At 48.5% G+C, this 27397-nt stretch overlaps 1 protein-coding gene across 2 annotated transcripts in view; it reads right to left on the reverse strand.

Moving 5' to 3' along the window:
• The window catches only part of znrf3 (zinc and ring finger 3), a 44318-nt gene that overhangs the window by 7768 nt on the left and 9153 nt on the right, over positions 1–27397 (reverse strand). Inside the window, exons 1-2 of one of the 2 annotated variants that reach the window (XM_035530268.1) lie at positions 16669–17283; positions 7403–7525 (exon numbers count right to left, since the gene is read on the reverse strand). In XM_035530268.1, the coding sequence (XP_035386161.1) occupies positions 7403–7525; positions 16669–16671 (126 nt within the window). In that variant the 5' untranslated portion in view covers positions 16672–17283. Of the gene's footprint in view, positions 1–7402; positions 7526–16668; positions 17284–27397 lie in introns of those variants that run through there. The other variant, XM_035530267.1, reaches the window with a different exon arrangement.

Raw genomic sequence — 27397 nt, forward strand, 5'->3', positions numbered from 1 at the left:
AGAATTCCTCTGCAAGTGCCAAGATGCTCTGAACACTAGTTAATAACCACCACAGCCACTAGAGGGCACTATTGAACCTGTACAGACTCCTGTGGCATTCACAGTAAAATGATGTCCAGGTAACAGAGTTGGTTCCCACTTGTACTGGTCCCATCAATCACTTTAGACGTTAGCAATGCTCACTGATGCATGAGGAGTGTTAAATGACACTGGAAATACATTTACTACAACAGTAACAGATTGTTCCAGTAGCCCAATATACACCCCCTGCCCCCGTGTGTGTGAGAGAGAGAGAGAGAACACACATCGACGGCCTGGGTCCCTGTTTTGTCCATCTATGCTGCCTTTGTGAACAGCACTGAGCAAGTGTTGAGGAAACAAACTTCAAAAGTGAGAAACAGAGCAGATGATTAGCTAACACTGGGGTGGAGGTTAAGAGAAATCTCGACAAAGTGTTCCCAGTGTCACCGGAACCAGAGAACTGGTCAATACACCAGTTTAAATCTAAACCCATGTTCCAATATTTTATTTACATTTTACCGCTTCCAGTCACAATGCTGTCTGGGGAGTAGGAGAGGACAAACAGTAAAAGAAAATAGCAGAGACACACACACACCACTAGGACTGCTGGATGCCATAGCTACACAGTGGGGAGTGCACCAAGCCATACCAGAACTAGAACAAAATATCAAAAGGAAGAGAGAAAGCAAACAGTTCTCACACACTGTTTGATCTCCTTCTCTGGCATCGCTCCATCAGGTCTTACCTCAGTCCTGGCAGAGGGTGCCGGGGCAGTACCTGAACCAGCTGGGGGGGCTTCAGAACAGGTACTGCCCCGGTTCCCTTCACCTGGCGCTGTGTGCGGAGGCACTCTTCAATCTTACGGAGTCGTGTGTGTGTGCGCGTGTGTGTTTATATATAAACGGACACAGAGGGGCACCCAGCCTGTCCCCAGTATTACACACATGACTTTCTTGTGAATTGTTGCATGTACTTTTTTCAGCACATCTGAGGTTTGTGGTCCTCTGAACAACCATCTCCCCCATACACTGCTGACTGAATGATTGTTTTAAAAATATGGACAGAAGCCACACCCGTTACTGGGCTAAAACTCCGCCCAAAAACTGGGACAGGACTCCTAACGCTTCATCTATGTTTGAGCCCCTTTGCAGATGGAAATCTGAGTTAATTATTAACAGATCAGAGAGAGCGAGAGAAAGTGTGAGAGATGGGTGCAGAGAGAGAGAGCGCGAGCTAGAGTTGCCTCAACAGTGAGAAGGAGAAAAAAACAAAAAACATTGCCTACAGTAAGCTAAAGTCCACAGCGCACACACACCTCCAGACGCAGGTGTCCCACCCAACACACACACACTACCTGCCTGTCCTCTGCGCGTGTGCGCGTGTCCGTCCAGAGCTCAGGCTTTATTGCACGGCTTTGCACGCTGAAACTTGATCGAATGTCCCAGGGCACAGGAGCTTAAATAACCACCAAAAACTAACCAGCACAAAACTCAAGAGTCCTCCTCTAAACACGCAAACAAGCCGTGAGCCGCCCCCCCCCCCACTAGTCGTTTTACTGTAGTAACAGACACAGGTCAGCTTGTATCTGCACACACACTTCTTCTGTTTCTCTCTTTAAGCAATATCCCTCCCTCTATGCTCTGCTGTAATTAAAGTAATTAAGTCTTCTGAAAGCGCTGTCGTCCTGGTAGGGTGTAATTTCATGTCATCTCCTGGCCTGTGTGTTTATTCGAAGATAAAGGCATACTTTTTTCTTTCAGAATGTCCTTACATGTGGTTAGAAACGTTCCGCCCCCTCCGCTCACGAGGACCCGGAGAGACGGACGCTTCCTTCACGGCCGCTGGGCGTGCGGGGAGAAGGCCAGGCCCCCGTCTGTACGTCTGCGGTCATGGGAACGTCCCGGTGCCAGACTCAGACAGACGAGGCTACAGCTAGACGACACTCATGCCTGCCGTGACCATGTCAAAGAGCAGAACGACCTTCTAAAACTCAGGCTTGCTGCACGCACACAAACTTCACGAGAAAAATGTAACCGCACAAGCATCTGAATTATTTAGACGCGAATCTGTTTGTTTAAACTTTTAAGATGACCATGTGATACAGGATAATGCAGTGTAAACCTTTAGCTTCAGCTGAACACACACACACACACACACACACACACACACACACACACACACACACACACACACAGCGAGTGTGTGAGTGAGTATGGTTTGGCCTTAATAAGACTTCCGAGTCCATTAAGCAACGTTCACAGTTTCACAGGAACCAAGCGGACAACATTCTGAAATTTAAAATTAATTTTTAGAGTGAGGCAAAAAGCAGCTTTATAAAGGTTCTAAAATCCCTTGTTATGCCAGCCAGGGAGCGAGGAGGGGAACGAAGGGTTAAACGCCAGGAAGCACTGCACGTTTCCACGGAGATCTAGTCAAACAACTTCACATTCTGAAAGATAGGACATATGGAACGACCAGACATCCAACTCTACAAACCTTCAAATTCCAGAAATTCTACTTTAAAAAATTGCTAAAGAATTCTTATTCTGGAATGTTCTGGGAATGTTCAGTAAACAACTTGAAATTCAACAAAATACAGGGCAGAGAAAACACAACACCCCCCCCGCCCCAAGAACTGCTCCACCCACATCACTCCACATGGCTTCGCCCCCAACACTGTGCGATATGAGGGGTGATATTCTGAACTGGTGTGGCACAACATTTAAAGATCTCATCATTTCTCTTTTTTTCCAGCACACACACACACACACACACACACACACACACACACACACACACACACACACACACACACACACACACACACACACACACACACACACACACACACACACACACTCTAATGGTTGCTAATTTTGGAAAGTCATTTTAAAATTATACCAAATTTATACTATGTTAAATAATAAAATATTCATGGAATATTTCAGGAAGGTGGATTTTTTTTCCACACAGATGACTAAAGTATCCAGAATATAAACTGTCAAAAGATGTTTTTCTGCACTTTGAGAACATTCAGTTAAATCTGTTCATTCATATTCTCATGTGCTATGGAAACATGAGCGTTCTTAAAGAGGTTTTTCTTCCAGCAGATGCGTCTTGTGCCGGCATTCCAAACGCTGAGGTGCATGGTGTTCCGAACGGTCAGGTGCATGAGGTGCACAGCGTTCAGGATGCTCGGGTACATGGCGTTCCTAAAGGTTGTTCCTTATCCGAGCTGCACCTGCCCAGAAATCAGTCACAGAGTCACAAAGTTTTAATGAGACTTCAGCTTTGCTTTTTAAACGTGCAGACACACACACACACACACATACACACAGTGTCCAGGTTTGCAGTTTCTCAGCCAAACGAGTCCAGCACAGCACTTTAGGGTTTGTTTACTCTCCACCATCACAGATGCTGTTTACCAACACAGCAAAAACATGTTTTTGAAACGGAACTCTCTCAGATTCCAGGAAAAGCACGTCCGGCAAAAGGCCGCTATCAGATATCCGTCAGACATGGGGGCAAATCCATCATTCCTCTCCTACGCTCCCGCCCTGGGGCCACCTCTATCTGTCCCACCGAATTTCAGCACCTCTACTGCTTCAGAGCGTCACGATGACATAATTTCCGGGCAGGAAATGGAGCACTCTGTCGCAGCGCGGCTACTTCTCGCCAGCTCCTTTGATGTGGCCATTCCTCTGGAATGCCTCTTCTCCGGGTTTGTGTGTGTGTGTGTGTGTGTGTGTGAGAATGAGTGAGTGAGTGTGTGTGTGTGTGAGAATGAGTGAGTGAGTGTGTGTGTGTGTGAGAATGAGTGAGTGAGTGTGTGTGTGTGTGTGTGTGTGTGTGTGAGAATGAGTGAGTGAGTGAGTGAGAGAATGAGTGTGTGTGAGAGTGAGTGAGTGAGAGAGTGAGAGAGAGAGTGTGTGTGTGTGAGTGTGAGAGAGAGTGAGAGAGAGAGAGTGTGTGTGTGAGTGTGAGAGAGAGTGAGAGAGAGAGAGTGTGTGTGTGTGTGTGTGTGTGTGTGTGTGTGTGTGAGAGAGAGAGAGAGAGAGAGTGTGTGTGTGTTTACCGCCTCACCCTTTTTTCTTGTGTCCGGTCCAACTCAGGAGCACAGTCACTCAAACGCTCGTGTGCTGCCCGCGGATCTTCCCGGATGAACCCGACGGAAGGCTGCGCACGCGAAGAGGACAGTTAATTACGTTCCCTTCCACCTCTTCCTGCTTTTATTACCTCCGCCAATACACCCACCCACACACCTACACACACCAAATCAGAATAAAAGTCAAGCAGACAGTCTGATTGGTTCTTGCCAATCGGGTCTTGAACGACCCTTGAAAAACGTCAACCCTAAACAAACAAAACCAACCAACCAAAACTTCAACCTCAGCCAGCAAGACAGAAACCCAGAATCCTTCACTCACTCACAGGAAATTAAGCGTTTGGTTATTAAACACAGCTCACTCGCTTGATCACTAGTTGATTGATTGATTGATTGGGTCCCGTGGTGCATGCGTAGAGGGATGGGAGGCTCCTGGACACAGAGATACACAGAGCGAGACACACACACACAGAGATACACAGAGCGAGACACACACACACAGAGATACACAGAGCGAGACACACACACACAGAGATACACAGAGCGAGACACACACACACAGAGATACACAGAGCGAGACACACACACAGAGATACACAGAGATACACAGAGCGAGACACACACAGAGATACACAGAGCGAGATACACAGAGCGAGACACACACAGAGATACACAGAGCGAGACACACAGAGCGAGACACACAAAGAGATACACAGAGCGAGACACACACAGAGATACACAGAGCGAGACACACACAGAGATACACAGAGCGAGACACACACAGAGATACACAGAGCGAGACACACACAGAGATACACAGAGCGAGACACACACAGAGATACACAGAGCGAGACACACACAGAGATACACAGAGCGAGACACACAGAGAGATACACAGAGCGAGACACACAGAGATACACAGAGCGAGACACACACAGAGCGAGACACACACAGAGATACACAGAGCGAGACACACACAGAGATACACAGAGCGAGCGCCGTTAACCCAGTACGTACTTCTGTAATCCAACCTTCTTTTGAAGGGCAGGGTGTGTTTGCGTGTGCAGGGCGGAGGAGATTACGAGAAGCTTGGTGTGGGGGGAGGATTCTGTGGATTATGTGAAGGTATGTGTGTGTATGTGTGTGAGGTGTGTGTGTGTAAAATTGGATCTGTGTTTGATAGAGCTGCATTTCTCAGTCCAAACTAAACGACGGGTTTAAACCTCTGACCTCCACACCACAGTGTTCTCACACACACACACACACACACGCACGCACACACACACGCGATAAGGAGAAATTCGGCTTCACTGGTGCCCGTGTCCCGCGGTATCTCCCCCCGGCTGCGTGTAGCGGGACAGCGAGATCTCAGCTCTGGTTTCTCGCTCCTTTGTGTGTCCTGCTCGACATGGAGAAACTTAACCAGTGCTCACGCCCGCAGCCCTGAGAACGCCGCACACCCCCACCCGACACTCCACCAGGTGCACCAACACTCGGTCTGCACCCCCTGCCCCCCAGGGCTGAATTCCTCAGCACCACGTCTCACCTTGCTTCTCATTAAGCAGGTGTAGGCCTCCTGACCCCACCCTCCACCCTTGTTCCAGTCCTCCATCAACTCCCATTATTCCTCCTCATCCCTCGTGACTATCGCCTCTCCGTTAACAGGTGTGCATTCCCCTGGTCTCCATCGCGTTCTGAGCTCACCCTGCAAGGCACCAAAGTTCCCCTTCACACACACACACGCGACAGAAAAGGAAAAGCTGGATAAAATCAGACACGTCACACAGATGCCTCTCCCTCTCTCGGTTCACCACACCACTCTAACTGAAGGCCGTCAGCCGTGTAGGTCTGGACACCTCACTCACGCATTTCAAACCTCCAGGACCTGCTGAAAAAGCGCTCGTCTTTTGAACTAAACGCGTCGCCATGACATGATCCGTGCTGTTGGCCTCCCCTCCGCTGTCCCGCGCCTCTCGGGATCTCCAGGATCCATTCTGCCAGGGCCCCGCTCGCTAACAAACACACAACACAAGGAGCTTCCCAGTAGCCATGGCAACCCACACAGCGGGTTCCAAAGCAATGATTTCATACTTGCAGGGAGGGGAAAGAGAGCAAGAAAGGAGACAGCCAATAGGACGAGGCTCCGCCCCATGTGACTGAACCTTTGACACAGAGCACAGGGGACTCCGCTGAGAAAAACAGCAGCTTACAGCGCACACGAACATGAAAGAGGAACCCTAGAGACAACACCAGTCTTCTGGGAGTGTGTGAATGTGTGTGTGTGTGTAAGAGCCTAATGTCTCTTTGTCTGGTGTGAGGTGGGACTTGCTCCATTAAGCTTACTCAAAAGGTGGAAAACATGTGAACTCAGCCAGACTCCTGCAAGTCCTTACACTGATCACACACACACACACACACACACACCTCCCAAATCAGGATTTCAGAAATGTGAGTGAGTAGAGAGCAACTTCCTGTTTCTTTCAGAACGCAGGCGTGTCTAAAGTTGTAAACGGTAAATAGTAAATAAATGAGATGTGGACGCAGCTGGGGAGAGACAGAAGGTGTTCCAGCGTCTGAGAGAAATCTTACCCCACTGTGTCTCTCTCTCACACACACACACCTCTGACCTTGAAACCCCCACATACACACAAAGAAACCAAGGCCGGTTGGAAGCAAGACCAATTGAAGGAGAAGGGGTTAGAAGAGGTGTGTGTGTGTGTGAACACAGACAGGAAACAGGAACAAACTATATACACACACACACACACACACACACACACACACACACACACACACACACACACACACAAAGCTGACCTGTCAACATAATGCCACTCTGACCACCCAGTGACCGAGACACGTGTGCTAACTCTCACACATACACACAGGTTGGGTCACATGACTAAACTGTTAGTTTGTCAGGTCACCTCGTTGGAGAAAAGAAACAAAATCTCCCCATGGAAGGACTGGGAGCTGTCCAAAACTTTAGTGTGAAATAGTCTGTAGCATACCTTGCGAGAGAGAGAGAGAGAGAGAGAGAGAGAGAGAGAGAGAGAGAGAGAGAGAGAGAGAGAGAGAGAGAGAGAGAGAATCATTATGAGGATATGGTTACCACTGGCAACAGCTTCCTAAATCTTCCCTGTGCTTCTGTCCTGTGGCCCTTTGACAGAGCAGGAGTGTAAACAGACATGACTGGTCTCCCATCATCTAACCCCTCGTTACACACCCACACACACCCCCACACCCACACACACCCACACCCACACCCACACTTACCTTCCCAAGAACAGTAAGACAGCTGGGGTCCAGCTCAGGCTGTTCCAGTTTGACCACGCCCACCCAGCCGTACTCATACAGGTCCTCCTCATCATTACTGTTACACAGTCCCAGAGGATGCATCTGTATGGAGAGAGAGAGAGGACATTATTTAACCACACCACAATGTGTAATGCTAAGTGTAGTGTTGAATAAACTTTGAGGGATTGTATCCCATCATAACCTATAACACACATGAGCTCATGTCACAGATGTCCCAGTGGACACTGGTGATGAGTGACTCATAATATACAAACAAACAAACAAACAAACAAACAAACAAACATTAAATAAAACAGATCCACTAGTTTGATCTACAGGCACTAAATGTAAACATGCATTATGCTTTCAGATATACAGGTATAACGGTTACGAATTACAGCAGCGGCACGAGAAAAATAAAATTAAAGTAATTCAGAACAGATCTGCGTAAAGCAAACATCAAGCATGAGTTATTATTATTATCCCTGTGACAACCATAGCTGCGATGCATCACGTGCTCGTTATCACACCTGCAGGGCCGAGTTCACTACACATCCAATCGAACTCTCGACCGAGTGGCTCTCAACATGCCGACGAACCCCGGCCACCCCACACGAGTACCCAGAACCTCCTGAGTCAAAACGAGTCACTCACAATCCAAGAAAAATAGAAAAAAAAAAACATTTTGGAGAAAATAACACGAGAATGTCTCATCACATGAAAAACGTCCAACAACGTTGTTACAATATAAACATATAATACACTGAAAGATAAAAGTCATTAATTGCAGTACAGTGATACAGCGGGCAGTGATATCAGGGAGGCCCAACTACAAAACAAACTCCATCATTTTGGAACTACCTGAACCGCCAGCGATCAGAAGGGAACTACGACAAAGCTGCCATCCAGCAGCCCACAATCGCGCACGTAGCTGTGAGATCAAAACCCGCGCACCATCAGGGAGCTCAGTGAAACCACACAGGCCCCATGCAGCGCGTGTGCGTTAAAACCACTTCACGTTTAGAAAATGCTTAGACAACTAGGATAAAGTTTATGCCTTGTTTACTTAAGTGCTGACAGGGGTCATACTGAGGTCACACATTCAGAACAGTGTTTTATGGCCCTGTAAGACTTATCGACTTCACTGCACAATCAACGTAGTACGGACTCTCTCAAAACAGGCTGTAAAACGCCTCGTGGAATTGTAGTGACTAACGGCTTGTGTTCAGGGGTCATGACCCGATGAACATTTGCTGTGTGAAGTTTAAACTGCCCCACCCCCACCCCTTTAAAGCAGAATTCAAAATCTGACTTCCAATTTTAAAAATGTTATTACATTTAAACTTAAATGTAAGAGAAACAGGACTGAACAGTGAAAGAATGCATCAAATCCAGCCTTGCTCTTCAGGCTGGTACTTCACACTCACACTAAGAGTTCTGCAGCTTCCCCTGAAAAGCTGAGCTGGCCTGAGTCTCCTCAACTCCTGAACTCGAGCATTCCATCCCTAAGCCCACACAAACACGCGCGCGCTTGTACAAACACTTAGAACAAGCCTGAGGCCGCACAAAAACGCCGCAGAAACCTGACATCTGATTGGCTGGAAGACCTAGCTGAGAGTACCCAGCTTGCACTGCTATCTGCAAACACCCGTCTGGCACCAGTTCCTCTCGTGGGTCCTGCTGCCTTGATGTTGCGCTCTCCAGAGCTGCACACACCTTCAGCTGTGCTCCACCAACAGGTACACGAAGAACTCATAACAATCATTATGTTTAGGCTAGAATCTCAGAGTGCTTCTCACCGAGATTAAACAAGAGTTTACATTAAAGGTGTCAAGCACATGAAATGGCAGGGCGGTAAACTGTCTCATCCAATCAGCTTTCTGATCTGGACCTGTCAGCAGAACAGTGACCACAAACCCTGTCGGGCGAAGGTGACGTCAGTCTTCTTCAGTGTCGAGAGACAGACGCAGCAATAAAGGTCCGGAAACCACACACACACACACACACACACACACAGCAGGAGCCTGAAGGTAAACAAGCAGAGTTTAAAGGACACCTCAGACAGCTTCCCTGTCTCCCCTGTGGAACTCAGACAGACGTTCTTTAAACTGTGTCCCCCTGAATGTCCTTCACATGCGTCTCCCTTACACAGCCTGTGTTTCTGATTCAGTGAAGTCACACTGGAAATCACCAAGGCAACCATCAAACACCCTTCACTTCTTCTCCCTTTATCTCAGAACGTGACCCATCACACACACGGCTTACTAGTTATAAATAATCGTGTTCATATAAAAGCACATTTTTAAAAACTAATAATTGAAAATAAGTTCATGGATTCTAACCAACTCATTCTCTGTGTTTCACACACACTTTGTCAAGAAGAGACTGTCCTGATTTGAATTTGTAAGCGGACCAAAACAGCCACACAAAAACTGTCCAGGTCCGGTCAGCTCCGTTAGACACAAACCATCCACGTCCGTCACACACAAACCGCTCAGAACCGCTCAACTCCATCACAACGGGGCCTTTGATCATCCAATAACAGCGTCTTCAGGCCTGTGCCACCATCGCCCCTGGTTACGGAGCGCCTCACACACACACACTTACACTTTTTGGTGGGATGTACAGAATGCCATGATGTCCAGCTTTGCGAGAGCTCATTAGGGTTTAAGGGAGCACCGCAGTTCTAAGCGAGCGCGCCTTGAATATCATCAATTACACAAATAATAATAAAAAAGGTACTTTTGTCTTTACTGAGATTTGCTACAACCACACTCAGCAATAAGAGTAACTGAAAACACAAATTACGTTCAGGGGACATATTTCATAACTGTGAATAAAAGTGGCACTTAACGTTTGTAACTTAAATCATCCGATTTCAGCAAACCTAGTGTCCTTTTAGAAACAGCCATAGATCTGTGCTCACATCTTCAGTGAGGTATGTGTGCGCGCGCACGCATGAGTCTCCTAGCTCACCAGGTGACACAGATTCAGTGAGGTGTGTGTGTGTGTGTGTGTGTGTGTGTGTGTCTCCTAGCTGGAGTGACCCTCTCGTCGGAGCACAGTGTCCTGTATTTGCTGAAGCTCCTCTCAACACCATCTGTGTGGCTCTATGGAAGAACGTTCTGGACTCTGCCACCTCTGCCTCGCTCCTTCTCAGAGTCCGTAAGCTCCACCGAGGAGCTCCTCTACGGCACGGCATCCACACTTCGCAGAGCTCAGCCGTCGGACTGCATCCTTCAGTCCGGACTTTGGCAGCATGGACCTGCCGGGGATCAAACACTTCTCAGGGATGGACATGCCAGTGTTTGGAAAACTGTGGAGGACAACGAGCGAGCCCGTTTCAGTCTGTTGAGCTCCTTTCTGGTGTGCTCATCCGTTTCAGCAGCTCAGCAGAAGATCGTGCAGCTCCACTCATCAGGGTAGACGCTGTACGCAGAGCCTGCAGCTGATGCTGACGAGGAGATGTTCCTTTCCAGCTCTAGCTCTTCCACTTCCTGCTTCAGGGGCAACTGTGCTCAACCACAATCTCTTAGACCAATCATTTCCTGGAAGTTTTTTTTTTTTGTTTTTTTTTTTAAGTAAGCACATTTCATTCACATGACCACCAAAACAGATCATCGGATACAAACAGGTTGCATCCTCAGTCACGACTGCTTTTAAGATGTTCTGGAAGACTTTCAGGCAGTTTGATGTGTTACCACCTCTAAAACGTCATCAACGTTCCCCTGCTTGTTGTGGAGAGACTGAAGTATGAGAAGGTGGAGAAGTTAATGAAAATCTGTCAGACCATACTGGTGTTTAGCATCTGTGGGAATATATAAAAATAAATTCAAAACGGTGTAATTTATTGTAATTTTATAAAGTGTCAATGGACACTTTTAGGTACACCTGTTAAACTGCTCGTTAACACAAATATCTAATCAGCCAAAATCACATGGCAGCAGCTCAAAGCATTTAGTCATGTAGACAGGGTCATGACGACCTTCTGAAGTTCAAACCGAACATCAGAATGGAGAAGAAAAGTGACTTTGAGGGATGACTGTCTGAAATGATCCGACAGAGAAGATATCCAGTGAGCTGCAGTTCTCTGGGAGAAAATGTCTTCTTGATGCCAGAGGTCAGAGGAGAATGTCCAGACTGGTTCAAGCTAACAGAAAGGCAACAGTAACTCAAATGACCTTTTGTTAGAACTGAGGTATGCAGAACATCTCTGAACACACGACACGTCGAACCTTGAAGCAGACGTGTTGCAGCAGCAGACCACCACACCGGGTGACAAACCCGTCAGCTAAGAACAGGAAACGGAGGCTACAACTCTCAGGGGCTCATCAAAACTGGGCAATAGAAGACTGGAATAACGTTGCTCGAGTCTGAACAGTCTCGATTTCTGCTGTGACATTCAGATAGTCAGAACTTGGAGTAAACAACATGAAAGCAAGGATTCATCCTGCCTTGCATCGATGTCAGTTGCTAACTGTGTCCATCCCTTTATGACCACAGTGTCCCCATCTTCTGATGGATACTTCCAGCTTGGCAACTACTGCGCAACGTCACAAAGCTCAAATCACTGCATTGTGACTGCACTCAAATGGCCTCCACAGTCACCAGATCTCAGTCCACTACAGCACCTTCACTGTGTGATGTTCAGTCCACTACAGCACCTTCACTGTGTGATGTTCAGTCCACTACAGCACCTTCACTGTGTGATGTTCAGTCCACTACAGCACCTTCACTGTGTGATGTTCAGTCCACTACAGCACCTTTGGGATGTGGTGGAACTGGAGATCATTGTTGTGCAGCCGTCAAATCTGCAGCACCTGTGTGACGCCGTCATGTCAGTATGGACCAACGCCTGTGATGAATATTCCCAGCACCTCACTGAATCAGTCAGGAAGAATTAAAGCAGTTCTGAAGGTAAAGGGGGTCCGACCCGGTACTAGCAACATATAACATATTGCATATATTGTGAGTGTATATTTAAACTCATCACACACACAGCGTGTAGTTAACATAAGCGCTGAGTAAGGAAATTCCCCTCACCCATCACACTGTTGACAAAACTGGAGAGACCGAGGAAGATGCGTGTTCTGCCAGCATGCCTTCTTGTTTAACAGTGTTTAATCATTACGTAATTAAATCATGTTAAATCGCCCACACAGCTATATCTCTCTATGCTTCTGTTCCATCCACCTGTCCTTGTTCTGTTAGTGAGCGTGGGATGAAAATATCAGAAGTGTGACATTCTCCAAATCACCACTACACACTAGTGCTCCACACTAGTTCTGCACCAGCCAGAACGCTCACCACTCATCGTCACACTCACTCATTGTTTCAGTTCAGAAGTTATTGACACAGTAACCGTGTGAAGTGCACATTTGGTGTGTGTGGCACCACAGTACACCATTGACAAAACCACAGGCATCGCATCTCCAGAAGACCAAACAGACAGAGTGTGTGTGTGTGTGTGTGTGTGTGTGTGTGTGTGTGTGTGATGTTGTAAGCTCTGACACTAGACTCACACTGTCAGATTAAAATGGCAAAGTGACACAGGGCTTCCAGGAGCTTCGTATGTCATCAACTGCTGTTACTCCACACACACACACACAAAACGCTAATCGATTGGATTTAGCAACTGTAAAATAAACCACTGCAGCACAGAGAACGCAGCACTCCAAATATTAGCAAAGCCTTTTGATTCTGGATCTGTAGGAGATTATGCATCTAGGCAGCACGGAAACGTAGCCATGACTACAGTGCTGGCTTCTTCAAGGTCATGCAGGCCCAGTCTAGGGGAAAAAAAAAAAATCATAACTTCCAAAAAAAAAAAACACACTTCACACCACAGAGCTCAAGTCACAAATCACCAGTACCGCTGTTTTTCACAGTGACCAGTTCAACACACACACAAATCAACCCAACACCACCCTGCGAACTTCACAGGACCTGCGGGTGTCCCTGGGTCATGGTTTGCGAGTGTGTGCGCAAAACCTTTTGTGAACAGTGGCTGTGCTCCAGAGGCAGAGGGCACCTGAGGTCATTTAGGTCCATGTCAGTATCTGTTTCAGCCAACCGAGCAAGGGGGCAACTTGTACCTGCCCCCCTTACAAAAAACAACAACAACAAAAAACAAACAAACAGACACCTGATGCCCAGCCTGCTGTCCATGAACAGGGCAGAACAAGATCCCTTTTCTCTACAACTTCAAGTAACCGTTACACCCACCTCAGATGCACACTCACTCCACACCACGTCCTTACACACAGAGGCATTTTACATTAACTGTTACAAAACAGACAACACAGATGTGTTAGTGTATCTAACCCAACGCCTAGTAGAGGTCTCGAACAACGTGGATTAGCGTTTGGTGCGGTATTAAGCGTAAAGGTGTGCAGTGGCGCACAGACTGCGAGATCTTTCGTGTGTCCTGCGTCCCGTAGCCCTGACCTTCACACAGTGAAACGCTCAACACCAACTCCGGAGCCGCCAGCGTGTAGCAGCGCAGAAACAACGCAAAGGAACATGAATGTTTATTAGGAGACTGCCAGTAATAACGACACTGGCATCATGATACAACAGGACATGACAACACCTAACAGTCTGTGATACCAACAAATTTATATTAAGATAACGTTAACCAAAACGCTCATCATTAACAATACCAAAAACAGACCAATAAACAGAGTAAATTTAAAATACATCAATACAGAGAAAAGTCCTGAATACAACCAAGAGCTTCTAACCTACCACTAACAGAAATGGGTTTGACTCACAAATTTTCTACACAAATGCTCCTGTTTCTTCTCTTCTTTTTGAGGTGCCTGCTGAACCTTTCAAATAGTCCATTTTAAATAAAATATTGAAATATTTAAAATAAATAAATGTAAAAATATTTACATAATATATTTAAATACTTGTTTTAAATATATGTTTTTAAATATGTTAAACTTGAACACATCAGTTTCACACTGGGCAAAGAATGATATCCATATTTATGAATGTGTAAGTCATAACAATTCATGAGTGTATTCACAATATATTACCACATCAAAATTGTACACAGCCCTAGTGGTGGTACTCTATATTAAAGAACTGCACAGTTAAGACAATTTAACATATAAATAAACTAGTTATTGGACAAACTAAATGTTTCATTGCCAGTCACAAAATTACGTAACGCTTGTGAAAGCTTGGGGCAATAAATCAAACAAACAAACAACAACAACCAACCCCTCACTGTCTGTCCAGTGCAGGGAAGACGTGCTAAAATTCCATTCTCACTAGAACACTACTGCAAATACGACCAGACGCTGATGGCACAACACACATGCAGCTTCATCATTCACACCCACACTACGGTGCCAAGGCGCGACAACCAGAACGCCGACACCTCGCGCCACGGCCTCTTCCAATGCTTTAATGTTCTCATCCTAATGACAGCTATGTCCCCCACCCCTGCGCGCGCACACACACACACACACACACACACACACACGACCCAATGCCCATCACCCAGCTGCCCAGCCCCCTCCTCCACGACAGAGCATGAAGGATTTCCTGGAATAACAGACCGTGTGGCCAGCAGAGGCGGGAACGTTTGATCAAAGGCTGCAGCGAAGCCCTGGGCGCGCGGCCACTCCGAGCAGATCCCTCACACACAACCGACCGGTCGACGCTCCGCTGAGTTCAGCCCATCGTCTCACCGCTACTCTGGCAGACACCGGAGGCCCCAAGCGAGCGTGCACACGCATGCACACTCATCTGACTCTCAATCAGGCAGGAGAAGGGGAGAGGTTTTTGAGACAGAAATGAGCCAACCACAAAACGAATGAGACCGTTTTGGTTCAATATCAAGCGGTCACACTTTAAATACCCAGTTAAGACAAAAGGAAACTGTCTGGGACTCAAATACCGAAGAGACATTCCACACAGGAACTGCCATACTGATCTCAAAATCCATGTTGTGATGAAGGCTCTTCACGCATATAAAGTCTTCCTCAGAGGTCTGAACATGAACTTATCTTCCCTAAACATGCGGCAGCAACCACGCATGCACGTACAGATTGGTCCGTTCACGGATGGTATTACAAGACACGCGCACACAGAGCTCCTCACACTCAGCCTCTGTTCCGGTGTCCACCCATCCCGAATACCGCATCCGCACCAGAGGCGTCGCCCACGGTGACGAGCCGACCTCAGTAGGCTCCACGGGGTGGCGCTGCCCGTTTCCTTCTGCCGTACGCGGTTTGCACTCTCTCCCGCCGCCTAGAGGACACCAGAGCTACTGCGCCATCAGGTAGGTCCATCAGAACAGCGCCCCCCCCACCGCTTGCCGCTTGGCATAAAACCTGTGGATCACGGAGAAGCTCTCACTCCGCCTCAACTTTGGTCTGCGATTACTACACCAGCGGACGCAGCAATGAAGGGAATTCCAGACAGGTCCTGGGTTTGTCTATAAATACTCCACGGCAACAGAACACAGAAACATCATCAAGCCGAGAGAGAGAGAGAGAGATATCGCCTGTGTCTTCTCATTTCACTTCCTAAGCTCTAGAAATAACTTCAAAGCAGCCGAGTGCCGTGAGGAGCGAGGGGATAGAGTTACACTGGGCAGCTGGGAAGGCTCGCAGGTGGGTCTGCACCAACCACGTAACAGTATCTTGGAAAAAGAAGCCGGGTCTCCTTTCAACGGCAGACACTTCCTCTCCTTTGTCCTCCAGACAAAAAACACCCAGCAACGGTTGCAAAAATCTGCACCCTGGCCCAGAAAAACACTTCCAGAACTCACACAGCCACGAGAGCGCCCAGCAGCGTGTCGACACGTCAAGGGCAGTGTGGGGTGACGTTTCCAGTGCTCCCCTCCTGGAGTCCGAGCCAGGACCTACCTCGGGGACGGGACCGCGACCGCTCGGCCCCTGTGAAGTCCCCTATTAGTGTCCCCCACAAAACCAGCACCGCATGTCATCTCCACAGCAACCACACAAACAAACATGTGCTGCCATCTAGGCATTAGACGTGCGTGCTCAGAGCAGACACTCAATATCATGTAAATACTCAAACACGCATCAGCGGGCATATTTGGAGAAGGTTGGGGGACTTATTAACACGCAGAGAGACCTCAGCAAAGCCCCGATCGGTGTCACGTTCAGCTCACGCAGTCACTTCAAAGGGTGTAATACGACTACCGTACAAAAGAGAGAGGGTGAGAGTGAGATAATGCCAATAAAAGAATGAGGCATACATACCATGACTTCATGTAGTGAGCATTCTGGCGCGCTGCATTTAGTGTGAAAAGCGCCTGGGGTGAAGCAGGTGTGAACTGAAATAACTCACCAAAACTTACACAAAACGTTACAGCGCCAACAGCACTTCTAGACCAACTACAGCAGCATAAACATAAAAAAGGAATATCTAATGTAATTTATAAAAGCAATTCTAAATTATAATTAGATAATTAATGAAACAACATCAAAGCCTTTAAGGAACTGAGCAGTGGGTCTCTCAAACTGCAGGTGATTAAAGATGATTAAAAAGGGGCGGGGAAAGGAGCCGCCCAGCCTGGGCACGAAAACCGACAAGCCATGGCCTGCTCTCCCGCTCCCAAAGCTCCACGCGTGATTTACGCCAGAGTTTCTCCAGACCCTTTCCTGAAGTTCAGCAGGTGACTAAATCAGGACGCAGCCGGACCGGAGTCTGACGCCCGGCCATTCGTCTTCCTCGTCGGCTTTGAAGTGTGCGGCAGCGACGACTACACACGTCGGGATCTCGGACGGTTCCAGGAGCTCTGGAATGGAGAGCAGGCCTCCATCCCTGCCCTGCCCCCACGGAATGCGAGGAGGATGCCAGAGCTTCCAGGAACGGCAGACGGCCACGGCACACGCAGCATGCTGGACACCAGCGGAATGCCAGCAAGGGAAAACAGCTGGGAAAGGAAAGGGGGATGAAACAGAAGAGAGGAAAACAGAGTTGCTGGGAATGCAGAATTAATTCGAACCGGAAGCCGACCACCCGTTCATAGCAAAAACAGCGTAAAGTGTGGTGCTAACGTTAGCCAGTGGTTAGCACTAGGAAAACCAAGCAAGCGAGCGGAATTCATATCCTGTTGGGATGCATTAGAGCTTACATCCAAAGAGTAGCCACATTCTAAACTCTTAAGATGTCAGTGAGTGATGTAATTGCTTCAGATGAAATTAAACACACACAGACACAGACAGACTCTCTCTCTCTCTAAGCCCATCCTTGTCAGAACGCTCATCATCGTCTCCTTGGGGAGCAGAGTTGGAGAAGATGGAGTTGACTCCACATACCCCTCTGAACACAAGAGGGCTTGGGTGGGCTCCATCTCAGAAAGGTCGCCACCATTCCATCTGCGCTCCTGGGCCTGGCAACCTACTGCCAGACGTGCAACTGCACAAACAACAACACGTCAGCGCCAGGATGGAGAGCGTGACAGGTGAGGTCGTTTATCCGAGGGGATGAGGAAAAGATTACAATAAAACCTCAATGCCCACGATGACATTTTGACTGGATGAGAAACACAAGCAGTAAAACATACTGAGGATGCACAGTGACTAAAAATGTGCCAAACTCGCAAGCAACGTTCTCAGCTTGCAACCAAAGCCATAAATCTCCAAACTCGACCCATCAAAAACAGATTATTTCTGGCTCAACATTCAATTTTTTTTTTTTTTTTTTGGAATAAGCAGAATCTTGGGTCCCGCGAGGCACACCAATCAAAACAAGCTCAGGCGCACAACCCGCACCCAATGCGCCTTACTCCGTACCACAGAACAGTCGGCCCAGCTGGGAACACACACCCAGGTCATATGGCCACGGGTCCACCGGGGGACCTCAACGGCCAGTCACCGTGCCAAGACCACCTCTTGAACAGACCAATCACAACCCACTGCCAACCTAATGCGGAAGATGGGTGGTGGAGCTCACGGCCAATCGCAGGAGGGAGCCCTAAACGCTGGTTTCATCCTCTGGGGTCACACAGTCTCCAGTCAAAGATAAACCCCAGCTGGAAGGGGTTTAAAATAGGGTTTAAAAATGTGTGGTTATGGGAATTGAAGTGTTTGAAGACTGAGATGGAGGTTTGTCACCATCTCCAACCAATTCAAGTCCTGCTCTCCACACATCCAGGTACAGAGCATCCTCCTTTTCCAGTTGCCCCTTTGCTAAGCCCTTGGGGCAAAAAAATCCCCCCTGTACTATGACTGGGTTTTCACACCTCAACATTGCTCTTCATTGTGAACCTGCCTTGGTGAGCCCGGTCTCCGTTTCCAGGCCGCCAGGCTGTGCGGAGATTCACAAGTAGCTTCTCACAACCACATCTGAGCAACGTACCAAACGTAAGAGAGATCACATCCAGTTTCCTCAATTTCCACATCAAAGAACAGCATACGTTTACACAAACTTCTGTCACATATTCCAGAGCCTCCAAGGGACAAGTGGCTACCGGGTTAAGCCCTGCCCTGAAGCAGCACGGCTCCGAGACCTCTCGATCACGTTTCTTCCTCAGGTCCCTTCTCTGAATAGCTCCACTATCACCTTTCAAGAAAGCCTTAAGGAAACCCTTCCCCCAGGGACCACACAGCCACTTGGGCTGACAGGAAACGTGAACGTGAATAAACAAAGCCAAGCCATTTCCTAGAGCTGGACAAGGAAAGACACGGAGCTGCTCGGAGCAGGCCCCATCTCCAGTTATATTCCTGGAGGGAGGACTTTGGAAGCCAGGTATGGGAGAGCCGGAAGCACTTCAACACAGAAAGCGTCGTGTCCATCCCACAGCGGGAAACCAACGCGGGGCAAAGCAGAGACAGACGGACGCTGTGGGGGGTTGGTACGATAGACCCTCACGGGACACCGCTGCCGGAGTCTGGCCTGACAAGAAAGCAGCGACACAGGGAGAGCGAGGGCAGGCGAAAGGCACCCGGACCGGATCACCGGATACAGCAGGATGTCAAGCACTGACCCTAGATCAGTTATCACACAGGTCAAAGGCCAAACCACACCCAATTAGAACAAGTAATCTTCAAAGTAGCAAATAAAGTCTTAACAGCAATATTTTCATTCTCCGTGACATTTAAGCATCCTGTACCTGGGGCAGCAGAACAGAGGACAGTAATCTTCCCACGACATTTTCTATTTCCTGTTAATCAATCTTCCAAATGTTTTTAACGACCACGCACTCCTAACCAGCACTGTGGATCCTCACAGAAACATTTCAGTAAAGGCTTAATACTGAACTCCCATATAATACAACCAACTTATCATTGATCATTGAGGGCAAAAACTAAAATAAGTGAAGAAAGAACATTAGTCCTCACTCCAAGCTCAAACACACATTCCTACTGGCCACAGTTATAATTTTACAGTATGGTCCTGTCTACATAAGCCAGACGAGGGTCGTCTCCGGCCATGCTAAACACCCCAGAGGCAACCAACCCCCTCCCCCCAACAAAGGAGCAAGAAAACCCATCTAGCAGATTATCTGGTGGAACCCAGCGGAGTGTGTGTTGGGTTCTTTAGCTCTGCGACCCCCTCCAGTGCTCCAAACCCCGAGCACATCTTTCATACACCGCCACAAGCAATCTGGAGTAGTTACAGGTTTCTTTTGAGGTCAGTGCAGGCGGCGGGGGTCTCTGAACCCACCCCCCGATATATCACATCCAGCCTCCCCCACACCTAGCCCCCCCCCCCCCCCCCATTTATTACCCCTGGTCCCATCTTTCCACTTCTCAGATTAAGCTTACAGATCTTTCCTTTTTAGAAGATTGATAATAGAAACAGGGAGGCAAGGAGGAAAGAAAAAACAAAAAACAAAACACGACGACAATGAAAAACTGGATAACTGGATATCTCCACATTTGGCTATGGGTGAAGGGGGGTGAAGAGGAAACGGACGAAAGGAAAGAGGAGGAGGGAGTTTGACTCGCCTCAGAGATTTCCTTAAAGGCCGTTACATCGGTGCACGCTGTGGAGGAACCAGAAAGTGACCTAAACTGACATTTAAAAGCTGCGGTGGGTGTCCTGCACTCGGACGCTTTATCGTAGAGGACAGAACCCTTCCCTTCTGGAGACAAAGCCCACATTAAAAACGCTATTAAACCAAGTGGAGGGGGGAGAAAAAAATATGTATACTTGTGAAGATTCTCAGATCTATAAAAAGCAATTAACTATTTTTACATCAAAATACTCTTATTCTGATGTAATGTGAGAGTTAAATAAACACTCACTCACTCACTCAATCAAGAACTACACTTGTGACAACTAAACCAGCAGGTCCAGTTTAACTTTAATGAATGTGGCCCAAATAAAGCCCATATGTGCTCCACACAGCACTGGAAGTTCTGGACCACAGGGTGAACCAGAGCCTTTGTGCTGGCAAACCAACCCACCTCACAGTTCGGCACGCACTCTAGGAGCCAAGGGGCAGAGCCAAAGCGTCATGGAAACGCTTCAGTCCCAATACCCAGCAGCCCATAGCACACATCAAACTACATCTGCACAGTACAACAAGAGTACTACACTGGGATTACACTACACACAGGGACCTACTCGCTGATGGTTCCTTGACACATCACTTCACTCAGCAGAAAATGATTCATGTCTTGTCACCCGGAGAACACTTGGCAAATGTCTCCGACATACCAGGGGAGCAAAAAACACCACACAAGTTTAAAATGGTCATTTGGTAGCGAACACTGCAGCCATCTCCAATGCAAAGGCCAAAATCACGGTATCAATCAAAACAATACATCGTGCCATCCCTACAGGAGGACAAAGAGTCAAAACTAAAGGTAATGAGAGACTGTTGCTCATGGCAACCATCTGGGGCTGGGGGTGGCAGCAGCTCTACTGGAGAAGCCAACACCAAGATAACGACGAAGGCCTGCGTCTACAGGGCGTTGGCACATTGAACTAGAAATCAATCTGAAATCACACTTAGTGATGCAACTCTATAAACACGTCAGGCTGACAGTCTTCTGTAGCAGCCATTACTGGCCCAACATCTGACCAGCATAAATGTCCTGGCACAAGGCCACAGCCAAGCGGCTCGGAGGAGCTGAAATCACGGGGAGTGCACCAGGAGTGGCCACCACCTCCATGCACCTCCCGGACAAACCAAAGGCCTACGGAACACCCAGGCCGGCTGGACCAGGGCAAGCTGGAGGGAACAGACCATAAAACCCCACAGGCTCCTCCCACCACCCCACCGTGATCAAACAAGGAAAATTCAATAAGGGGGGGGGCTTTATGGGGAAAAGCGACGGGTAACAAGCTAAAATGAAGGGGGGGGGGGGGGGGAGAGTGTGTGTGTGTGAAAGAGAGCAAGAACGGCACAGATGGGGGGGGGTTACCTAGGAGATGGGTAGTCCCCTCACAAACTATGTCCACATCAAGCAGCTCAATGGCAGGCCTATCTCAGAGAGAGAGAGAGAGAGAATCCTTGCACATTCTCTATGTAGTTACAAATAAATACATAAGAAATACTCAAAAATCTGATATTTTTTTAAGACCAGCCGTAGTCAGTGCAGCTCAGGCAAGATGGTATTAGACTTCTCTGTTACTTACACACACACACACACACACACACACACACACTACAAAGAGGGGGAAACCAAAGAAGCAAAAACTTTTGTAGAGAAAAGCTAACAGATCATCACAAATATGTGACCATGTTTCACAAGTTTGACCTGCCTGCTCCTGTGTGTGCGAACACCGAGAACACCGAGCTCCAACCGGATGTGGTGATCTCCAACTGGATGCATGCACCGACCAGCGTGAGAGATAGGGGCCGTGGTCAGCATTTTCCCCTTGAACAGAAACGTACAACACAAACGCGCTCGCACAAGCTAAATAAGCAATACACCATAATCAACTGTCTTATTGAAAAAGCTACCCAAACACACACACACACACACACACACACACACAATGTTGTAACTGAACAAAATCAACAGGTTTATGAAAAATGTATAGAAAAAACAAATTTCACCAATGGCGGGGGGCACTGCTGATCGAAACCCCACCCCCTATACCCCTTCTGGAGTGTACAGGTAGCCGAGCCCCCCCTGCAGATGTGGAAGGAAGCATTCGACTAAATCAGGGCACGCTGACCCCCCCCCGACATGTGAACCAGCCACACAAACACGGCATTGTTCAGCGTCCGAGCACTGGAGGGGGAACAACCAGACGGGCACACAAAGGCCCTGCAAGACAGCAAACGCTGCCAACTGCTGAAAGAGTTAAACGTCAAAACCCCCCCCCCCTCACACACACACACACACAAAGTAGGCTTGCTTGTAGTGGGCCAATGGTCTGCCATTACAGAAGGAATCTGTTGGGGCTCCCATAATGCTCTGCACACTTTTCTGCAGTTTCCTGTTCCAACTTGCCCCATTCAGCTCAAGAGGCCTTTACGAGCTCGACCAATAACGTTACATGAGGAGAAAAACACCAGCATGCTGCAGTACCAGGAGCTGCAGGAACCATAGCTAGACATGAGGAGCAGGAGTTACTGGAACCCCCCCAGAGGGCCTGTAAGAACCAGCTCCTAACAGAGATGTCAGAGCACTGGTTGTGACTGAGGCCCAGTTCATAGGACTGTGGTTTCCAACAGACCCAGCAAAGACCATAAAGGGCTGGATGGTGAACCTGATCAGCTCGATGAGGTGGACCGGAGATGGTCTGGTGTGATGTGGGGGGAGGGGGTATAAAGACATCCAGGTGAAGGCCTCCTGAACCTACAGGAGCACAAACATCTCAGCTTCAGCACCGTCTGTCGGTCAAGAGCCTCATGGGTGTGCTTGTGTCAAACATAGAAGTTTGATATCGGCCGTCGTGTCCTGACGTGTCCTGCTCCACGTTAGCCTCGCAGCAGCACACTGCCGTGATGATGGTAGAAAAGTTTGTGTACACACACACACACACACACGGCAACCAAACCAACTTCCTGCCATGTCCGCCCACACTCAGCTTCCACAGGTCTGCGGCGTTCCCACTTGCCATCATTCCACAAAACACGTGGGCAGAAACAAAACTGTTCGAGACCAAAACCAACCAGCCAGTTGGTGCTACTAAAAACACCATGAATCATAACAGGCCCACATATATACATAAACAACCACATCAGTAAGCCAGCATTTACACACACCTCATACACGCTTCAAAAACGGCCTTCCGGAAGCTACCCAAAGCGCACGGCTGACCCTAGCCATCCGCAAGCCCCGCCAGCCATCCAAACCACAGTGCCCGCACAGACCGAGGGGGCAACAGAGCAGCTATTGTAGCTATTGTGGAGGTCGGCACGGCCAGGCTGGGCTGGGCCGGGCCGCGCCCGCACCCACTCACCTTGACATGGCAGAAAGCTCCATCACCGCCCCCACAGAGGAACCCTTTGTGTGTTTCAGCGGTCACTGCGGTACTCGGCCGAGACTCTTTGAGCTTTGGCCGTGTTCTCTTCACTAACTCACCCTCCTCCAGTCTTGCAGAGAAACGGGTGTGAAAGCCAATCTTACTCACCGAGCTTTTGTTTTGAAAATTCCACTGTTTTGTCTGGTGGCAGTGAACAAATCGTCAGCAGGGGTGTGTTGCTTGTGTCCAAGGTCGACATCAGAGTGTCATTTCAGCTGTCTACCCCCCACCCCTTATCTGAGCCCCATCTCTGGCAGGCTCAGAGGGGCACATACCAGCCTCTCTACCCATCCTGTGAGCCTTCGAGCTGGGCAGTAGGAGCCCTAGTCGGCCCCTTTGATGTGGCTTTTTTCTGCAGCTGCTGATAGCATCGGAACTCTCCTCTCCTGGGAGTGTGTGTGTGTGTGTGTGTGTGTGTGTGTGGGGCACGATAACGAGCAAGCAAACGAGGGGATGTACACAACGAGAGAGAGGGGGGGGGGAGAGAGAGGGAGGGAGAGAGAGCAGATAGAAGGAAAGAAGAAAAGGGCAGCGAGAAAGGAGAGAGAGAGAGGGCGAAAAGAAAAAAAAAAGGCTTGAGAAGGGAGATTACTGCTCTCTGATCTAAACTGAGACCCTCTTTCACTTGGACTGCAACACAATACAATTAGAAAATACCATTAGATTTTTATTGCTACATACAACAGGATTCATTAGAATTTAACCCCGATATGCCTCAGAGGCTGAACAGTTGGCCCGCCTCAGTCTGAGGGAGATTATTCTGATTTCTTAGATCACATGAAGGCTTTTTGTTTTCCCATCACAGCATCCAACATCTGAGATCATTTACGAGGTCAACAGCAGACGATAAGTTTTGTTTTTCTATTAAGGGACTGATTTGCATACTGCAATCTTCTGCAATATCGTTACTGCAAAAATCAATATTGGGATAAGGATCAACAAAACGTGCTCTTGTCTAGATGTACAGAAGAATGAGAACAACTGAAAAGCCCTATTGTTCCCAAACACATGCTCAGGGTCCTGTGGGCGGAGCTAGCCCAACTCTCTATGGATGGGTCACAGTGGAGGGGGAGGGCTTTATAACTGGGCCACAGGCTTAGAGAGCAGAGGACAGGTGTGGTTCATAATTGTATGTGCTTACAGTATTGCACACTAAGAACATCCTACCAGCTGGGAGGGCACAGGACAAACAGCCAAGCTTCACCTAAAAGTCTGTGACTGGTCTGGGGAACTGGCCTACCAATGGACGTTGGTCAAGAACTCCGTCACTTTTAGAGTTAACAGCTTCTGCTGGCCCTCACCAGATGGCCCCCATTCAGCCCGTCAGACCACCTAAACCACAGCGCTTGAGGCTAAAGTCCCCTCTCACGCATTAGCACTGCTGACTTCATGTCACAACCTTTAACCTTCATGGGACATGTCTTCACAGCCCAGCATAGCCCCGAGGTCAACACATCAGAGGATTCTTCTACGCTATGGGCCCCGAGACATCAAAGGTGAGAAGCCGGGGGGTCACGATACAGAAATATCTCCAGATGACCCGAATTACAGATGCACCGCTGTTCAGTTCAGAGTCGGACTTCACTCCCAACACACACACGACAAACCATTAACAACTCAGGTTTTTTAAAAGCACACTAACACTCAGTGACAGCCACCACAGAAGTAAGAGGTCTTGCCCGGGGCCAACGGAAATGTTACACAAACGTTTGAAAGGAAACATGCAACGCAGCTGTTTCCAAATCGCTGGAGGCCGAGGACATGCCAATCATCAGGAGACAGAAGCGCCAGTGTCCACTGACCAACACACACTAATAAAAACACACACAAAGCCAAAAGATTTAGCCAACCAAGCTAGCAACCACAATACAGACCAGGTACCAGGCCTCGGAGGAGGACTACAGCACCACCGTCCCTGTTGAAGTAAGGGTCTAAGAACTCCGGCAAACATCAACACAGTGTGTGTGGTCCACGTTTGGACCAGAGCGTAAACAAATCTTTGATCCTGCTGAAATCAGAAACTTAATGAACCCTTTTATAAAGAGTCCAAGAAACAGCTAAATAAAGAAAAAGAAAAGCAAAAGAGGAGAAGAGAGTGTGGGGGGGGGCATGATACACCTCACACACACACACACACACACTCTCTGACTCTCACTCACACACTCTCTGACTCTCACCCACACACACTCTCAGAGTGTGGGTGACTGAGTGACTGAGTGTGTGAGAGTGAGAGTCAGAGAGTGTGTGTGTGTGTGTGTGAGTGAGAGTGGGTGTGAGTGTGTGTGAGTGTGCGAGTGAGAGTCACTGACACACACACACACTGACACACACACACACACTGACACACACACACTGACAGAGTGTGTGAGTGTGCGGGTGAGAGATTCACACACACAGTCCCTCACAGTCACACCCTCAGTCACACACTCCCACTCCCTCACACACACACACTCGCGCACACACATGCACACACTCCCTCAGTCACTCTTAGTCACTCTCACACACTCTCTGACTCTCACACACTCAGAGAGTGTGTGCGAGTGAGAGTCACACACACACACACACACACACACACACACTCTCTGACACACACACACACACACTCTCTGACTCACACACACACACTCTCTGACTCACTCACACACAGTGTGTGTGAGTGTGCGAGTGAGTGAGAGTCACACACACAGTCACTCACACTCACACCCTCATACTCACTCACACACTCTGACTCTCACACCCTCATACTCACTCGCTCGCTCACATTCTCACTCGCTCGCTCACATTCTCACTCGCTCGCTCACATTCTCACTCGCTCGCTCACATTCTCACTCGCTCGCTCACATTCTCACTCTCACTCTCTGACTCTCAGAGAGTGTGTGTGTGTGCGCGAGTGAGTGAGAGATTCACACACACTCCCTCACTCACACACACACACCCACTCCCTCAGTCACTCTCACACACTCTCTGACTCACTCACTCACACACACAGAGTGTGTGTGCGAGTGAGAATCACACACTCACTCACACACAGTCACTCTCACCCTCACACCCTCAGTCACACACACACTCTGACTCTCTCGCACACTCCCTCACTCACACTCAGAGAGTGTGTGTGCGCGAGTGAGTGAGATTCACACAGTCACACCCACACACTGACTCTTACTCACTCACACACACCCTCTCACTCACACACAGTCACACCTACTCCCTCTCACACTCTCTGACTCTCACACACACTCAGTGTGAGTGTGCGAGTGAGACAGTCACTCACTCACACACACTCACTCTCACACACTCTCACTGTCTCACACCCCCTCACTCGCACACTCACACACACTCTCTCTCTGAGCGAGTGCGAGTGAGTGAGAGTCTCTCACAGTCACACACACTCTCACTGACACACACACTCTCCCTCACATGCACACAAAGAGGAAACCAGGAGAAGAGGTTTTAATCTCCTCTGTTCCATCATCAAGACAGAGCGGACCACCGGAGCTTGCCGGCCCTGGCCGGACAGGAACACGAGCATGAGCATCACACACACATCAGAAT

This window comes from Electrophorus electricus, chromosome 9, assembly GCF_013358815.1.
Source record: "Electrophorus electricus isolate fEleEle1 chromosome 9, fEleEle1.pri, whole genome shotgun sequence".
NCBI lineage: Eukaryota > Metazoa > Chordata > Actinopteri > Gymnotiformes > Gymnotidae > Electrophorus > Electrophorus electricus.